Genomic DNA, 6,000 nt, shown 5'->3' on the forward strand with positions numbered 1-6,000 from the left:
ATTTACATGTTCCGCATTTCGGTTCGATTATTCCATGATTATTCTCTTGAATCCAATGTTAAAAAAGGGTCATTTAGTATTTTGCTAGGAATTTTGATAATACTAGAATCAATAAAAAAAAGATAATACTATTTTTTTTTTTTTTTGAGAAAAAGAAAAGGAAAAGGGTGTGTTTATAAGAAGGTCATTATGGTCAAAATCACATGGAAAAATTAGTATATTAAGCCATCTTCAACCGAAGGGTCCAGAGGGTCGAAAATAACACGAAAACAGTCTCCCACCCAGGGTCAGGCTAGAGGGCTTGTGGGCCCCACGAAATTTGAAAAGGCCAAAGGGTTGGCTGGAATTTTTTTTACTGATGTCGATTTTGCTATCAGTTGTAACTGACAACAATGCTTCTAATAGTGTCGGTTCTATCTGACAGAAATTTAAAAACAAAAATTTGAATCCAACGACTAGCTGGCACCAATTACTGTTGGATTCAAATTTTTTTTTTTTCAATTTTTTTTTAACTCTTAAAAATTCTAATTTTTTTCCTATAAATACCTAAACCATTCATTCACCATTCCTCACAAATTTTTCACCATTTCAATTCTCATATTTTCTTACCTCTTTCAAAAATATTTCCTTCAATTATTTAAATAATTTTCAAATGGCCTCGTCCACAATAAAAGGTAGGGCTTGGACCCGAAAAGAAGATGAAGCTCTTTGCAAACCTTATAGATGGGTGTTGGAAGATAGTGCGAGGGGGAGTTCTCAAACAAGTGAAGGTGTTTGGATTTGTGTGTCCAAAAAATATTTAGAGTTCTATGAAGGCACCGCTCCACTGAATGTCTGAAACCACAAGAGTTGTTCTTCAAGATGGAAGAAACATCTTCACCCAAGTTTGAACAAATGGCATCAAGCACTGTTAACAGCCGCAAGTAGACATGAAAGCGGCGCTAACTACTACGACGAAGTAAGTGTTTTCACAATTTATTTTAAATATTTAATTATATTACATTTAATTTCATGAATTACTTTCCTTTAATTTTTGTAAATACATTTAATTATATTACATTTAATTTCATAAATTAATTTCCTTTAATTTTTGTAACTATATTTTCTAGGTACACCAAGCGGAGGAATTGTATATGGAGGGCAGCTCAAAACCCTTTCAGTTTCACAGTTGTTGGGAAATTTGTAAAGGGTGGCTGTTATTTGAAGATCCACCTTAACATAGAGTAGGTCCTATGCCGGTGTTCGAAACTACATCCTCAGTTGCAGATATGGATGAAGATGGATCTCCTTCAACAAACAAGGGTAGAAAATCCTTCTTCGGGTGAAGGTTCCATACCTAAGGCTATGGGACGAAACAAGGCACGAAGGTTGAAGGAAAAGAGCAAGGAAAATGATGAATACGCCGCTCCACATGAAGTGGCGGCCTCATTGCGCTTAATAGCGGAGCAAACTGCCCTTGAGGCGAAAGAAAGGAACCATAGACATGAATTACGGGCTAAACAAATACAAGAAGAGATGAATGATAAGAATATGGAAATGAACACTTCGAATTACACTCCAATGAGTAAGACCTATTTTGATAGGAAAAAAAAAGAAATTATAACCCGACGACAGTTGTTTACCTCTGACTATACTCCTACAATGGTGGATGATGAAGATGATGTTGATTATGGATATTAAATTTAAGTTGTTGTAATTTTTAAATTTAAGTTAATGTTGTTTTCAAATTTAATTTGTAGTTTTTAAATTTAATTTGTCGTTTTTAAATTTAAGTTGTAGTTTTTTAATATAAGTTGTAGGTTTTAAATTTAAGTTGTTGTTTTTAAATTTAAGTTGTTGTACTTTTTTAATTTAAATAATAAATTATGTTTGGCCTTATGACCCTTTGGCTCTAGGTTGGAAAAGGTTTTTTATAACCAGGCTAAAACGAGTCATATGACCCTTTGACTCTTTGTTGGAGATGGAAGCAAATATGATCATGTATTGTTTATCTAAATATTAATTTCTTAGAAGACTAAGGCTAAAACGAGCCATTTGACCTATCCTCGGTCGGAGATGGCCTTAGGAACGGCAAGTTCTAGACGCCCAAATCTAAAACCGATCCCTTTCTCTCTCTAACGAAGCCATGAATGACCGCCGTCTCAAAACCAGATCAGACTCCGAGAAGAAGGCCAATTCTTCCCTAGAAGCGGGAAGCAGCTCAGAGTACGAGGGGGTTCCAAATCCATTATATTACGGGTATGATTTTGCTCTTTGTTTTTAGGGTTTGAGATTTTCTGTTTTAGGTTACTGTGCTATAATTTAATTTATTTTATTCCTAATTTTTTAAATTGATTTTACTGTTGCATCAGAGGAGGAGAAACAAGCCGCGATTGCAGAGTACTACGCATGTGAGCCCCTCAATGCGCCTCTGATTCATCTAACTGTACTTGTAAATTTATCCAACATTTTATCTTGTAATTTTCAGGGGAAGAGCAATTCTCTCACTTAGAAGAAGGAAGTCAACTTGTGTTGGTGGTGCCTGGTAATTATTTTACACGCCTTTTCTTGTCTTAATAATTGAGTGGTTTGATGTATTGCTTTGTCACTATTTTGAAGAAATTTTGTTTCTATTTTTATTTATTTGTTTTTAATTTTTTAAATTGGATCAATTCGGTTTGAGTTTTGAGTATAAACTTGCTTTAGTTTTAGCGTGGTTCTATAAGACAGTCTTGCTTACATGGGCTCACATCTACGTATCTAGGGTTTAGGGCGGGGGAATTCTTATTTATTGTGTACATTGATGTAGGAAGTTGATTGTCATTATAACTGTTGCCCCATATGGTGATATATACTTTGAGGGCTAGCCGGTCACCAATTACCTGGAATTCCCAACAAAATTTTGTAAGGGAGTATCAATTTCAACTTTCTGTCCTAACAAATTAACGTATACAAATGTAACTGAACATGATCAACCAACCAGTAGTAACTAGTGAGTGTATGATTTGAATGAGATTGAGGAAGCCAAGTAATTAAGGGCCTTTAGTTAAATGTGTGTGTGTGTGTGTGTGTGTTATTAATTTATATGGACGTCCATTAATTTTTTGCAAACAAACAGATGAGAAGAATATAGACAAGCCTGTTTTAGACTCTGTGACTGATCAGCTCAATACTACTCCGACTTCTGAGGAGAAAAGTTGTTGCACGGGTGATCACAAACAAACAGATGATAAGGAGAAGGGGCCTCTATGTCGAATTTGCCGTGAGGGTCACCACGGGCTTGAGTACTGCCCGTGGCGTGAACGTGTCCCCATGGATGCAACTGAAGTTGGCAAGGGCTTTGAAATAACTTGTCATCTTTGTGGTAGTTTGGATAACAAGTGCAAGCATAATTGGAGCCATGCTGTCGAGGTTTTCTGTCGTATTTGTAATGTGGAAGGAGACCACTCGGAGCTGGAGTGCCCAAAGCTACCAGAGAGAGCCAAAGACGAGGCAAGAGTGGAAGCCAAAAAAGCAAAGAAAAAAGCAGCCAAAGCCAGGGCAAGAGCCAGAGCCAAAGCTCTTAAAGACGGACAGTAGGGTTCCTCCACCATCACTTGTTGATAGCATGCTGTTGTGGAAAGAAGGAATGGAGAGGACCGAGTGCTGCAATCCAAATGTCTAGTCTAAGGATGCCAATGCCATTAAAAAATTGAAGGTATTTTTGTTATTGTATCCTTATTTTATGGAGATTTTTCAAGGAATGATCAAAATGATTGATTGTAGACAAACTTAGGGACCAATTCTATCGATTTCTAATCTCATGAACCAAAGTGAGGACTTACGCAAATTTCAAGAACTATTTTGGCTAAAAAGCTTTTTTTTTTTTTTTTTTGTACAACGATATTCTAATCTAGTAGCAGAAGGTATTGTATTCACCACAAATATAATATGACCTCACCAGCCATGTGAGTCGAATCTTACGCCTCTCACTCATAAGTGACGAGAACCATAGTACCAGTTGGTAAACATTGACAAATATTGGTATTATTGTTTGGTTCTACCGTCCAACCATTTAACAGGTCACCTAATTCGATTTAAGACAAAATTAAGGCATTGTCCTGTGTCTAGGATTGAGTTAGAATGAGTAATCCAATCTTACATTCAAGAATTTGGAAGGACGAAAGAAATACTTATTAAGAAAACTTGTACAGTCCTCTAAAATTAGAGGATTTAAAAATAAAAAATAAAAATAAAAAAAGTTTCTTTACTGTTTAATCTCCTCAAAATTAAAAATCGCTCACTTTCACCATAACATATGCCTTTAATTTTATGATTGAGTAAATTACATTTTGCCCCCTCAAGTTTGTGTGCCATACATCATCTTTAAAATGTTTTAACATCATACACAAACTTGTGTTTTAGCTGCTATTTTATTTTTTATGTCAACAAACAATTTTATTTATTTATTTTTGAATAAGGACGGCATTAGATTTCATTAAAGGCCAAAAAACTGGCATTGGCTAGCTAGTACAAGGAAGGGAGGCTTCCTCCGTTACAAGATCACTAATAATGGAAGGAGTTTCATCAATCCCAGTACAGTCACCTCCGGAGTGGAGGGCAAAACGAGCGAGGCAATGACCAACCGAATTAGCTTGTTGGCGAATATGGGTAGTAGAAACTTCAGTGACCATAGACAGGAAAAACTTAGCATCTTCAAAGATAGGTCCCAACGGAGAGACATTCAAAGAAGCATCCCGCAGTCCTATAATGGTCTAAAGTGAACTCTCAAGAATAAAGTTATGAAACCCCCTTTATACCGCCAACTTGAGCGCATCCCTGACAGCCAACGCCTCAATTTTCTTCTTCCTTCCAAAAGAAAGTAACTCATTCTCCTTGATGTGGAAGTTGTAAGGAGAAAGCGGAGACTGCTCTTCATTCGTTCTGGATGAATTTTATTTGGTGGGATGTGTGTCGGGTTTGGAAAGTTCATTCGTTCAAACAACTTTGGGGAGCTATGGTGCTGGTCTTGAAAAGTGAGGAGTTAGAATTGTTTGCAATGGTTTGCTGGGATATTTGGAATGATAGAAATGACATGGTCTATGAAAATAAAAATCGTCATTGGTGGGATATTGTTGCGCAAGCACGACAACTACTACATGAATTTCAGATGGTGAATACCACAAGTAACAACAGGCGCAATAGGGCTGCTGCTCATGCTACTTGGAAACCACTTACGGTAGGAACGGTCAAAATCAATGCAGATGGATCGTTGCAGCGGGGTGGTAGTACTCGAGGGATTGGAGTGGTCATTCGAGATGATACAAGACTATTAATGGTAGCGTGTTCGAAATCAACGCATAGCTTTCTTTCTTCTAGGGCTGAAGAATTGATTGTCGCGCGGGAAGGACTTGTGTTTGCGTTTGAGTTAGTTTTCGAATCATGTTTTATTTTGGAAATGAATGCCAAATTAAACGGCGGTGGAAAGCATTTGCAGATTGAAGGAGATGGAGGAGATTAAACAGCTAAGTTGAAAATTTACAAGTTTTGCATGTCGTTTGCATTCAAGAGAAACAAATGGAGTGGCGCATAGGTTGCCTCAATCCGCCCTAAGTTGTGACAGATCTATAGCTCGGATCGAAGAAGCTCCTCCGTGGCTGATGCCATTTTTTGAGGTGGAGTCAGCGATGTAGAGTTAATGATTGTTTGTGATGGCAAGTGTCTTCTTTTTCCTTTTGGTGGATTTTCCTCCACATTGGGGGTTTTCAAACCAAAAGGTTTTTTTTTTTTTTTTTTTTTTTTTTTTTTTTTTTTTTTTTTTTCTTCTTTCTTTTTTCTTCAAATGTCCATGCTTTGTAAGTCAACTATAATATGTACACCAAAAGTACTAATAAGTCAATACCCTGAAAAAAGGGTCTAAATCCCCTTATTCTAGTACAATAAGTCAACTATAATAAGTCAAGATTACAATCTTTTATTGGCCCCTTTTTTAAAGATTTTTCAATGTGCTTGGATTTCTTTGCGTATAATTCAATATCCTAA

The 6,000-nt window shown here is 36.6% G+C and overlaps 1 protein-coding gene across 1 annotated transcript; it reads left to right on the plus strand.

The window, feature by feature from the left end:
- The first annotated feature begins 1,278 nt into the window (after window positions 1-1,278).
- LOC137714619 (uncharacterized) lies at window positions 1,279-3,790 on the plus strand. The gene is made up of 5 exons (XM_068453785.1): window positions 1,279-1,461; window positions 2,187-2,238; window positions 2,352-2,390; window positions 2,468-2,524; window positions 3,098-3,790. Exons 1-5 carry the CDS (start codon window positions 1,279-1,281, stop codon window positions 3,556-3,558), a joined length of 792 nt encoding a protein of 263 aa, XP_068309886.1. The 3' UTR covers window positions 3,559-3,790.
- Window positions 3,791-6,000: the final 2,210 nt, after the last annotated feature.

This window comes from Pyrus communis, chromosome 14, assembly GCF_963583255.1.
Source record: "Pyrus communis chromosome 14, drPyrComm1.1, whole genome shotgun sequence".
NCBI classification, from domain to species: domain Eukaryota; kingdom Viridiplantae; phylum Streptophyta; class Magnoliopsida; order Rosales; family Rosaceae; genus Pyrus; species Pyrus communis.

Coding starts and splice junctions, on each gene's coding strand:
- LOC137714619 (XM_068453785.1), top strand. CDS start 1,279: ATGGATCTCCTTCAACAAACAAGGGTAGAAAATCCTTCTTCGGGTGAA. Junction 2,391..2,467: donor GATTGCAGAGTACTACGCAT/GTGAGCCCCTCA, acceptor TGTAATTTTCAG/GGGAAGAGCAATTCTCTCAC. Junction 2,525..3,097: donor ACTTGTGTTGGTGGTGCCTG/GTAATTATTTTA, acceptor GCAAACAAACAG/ATGAGAAGAATATAGACAAG.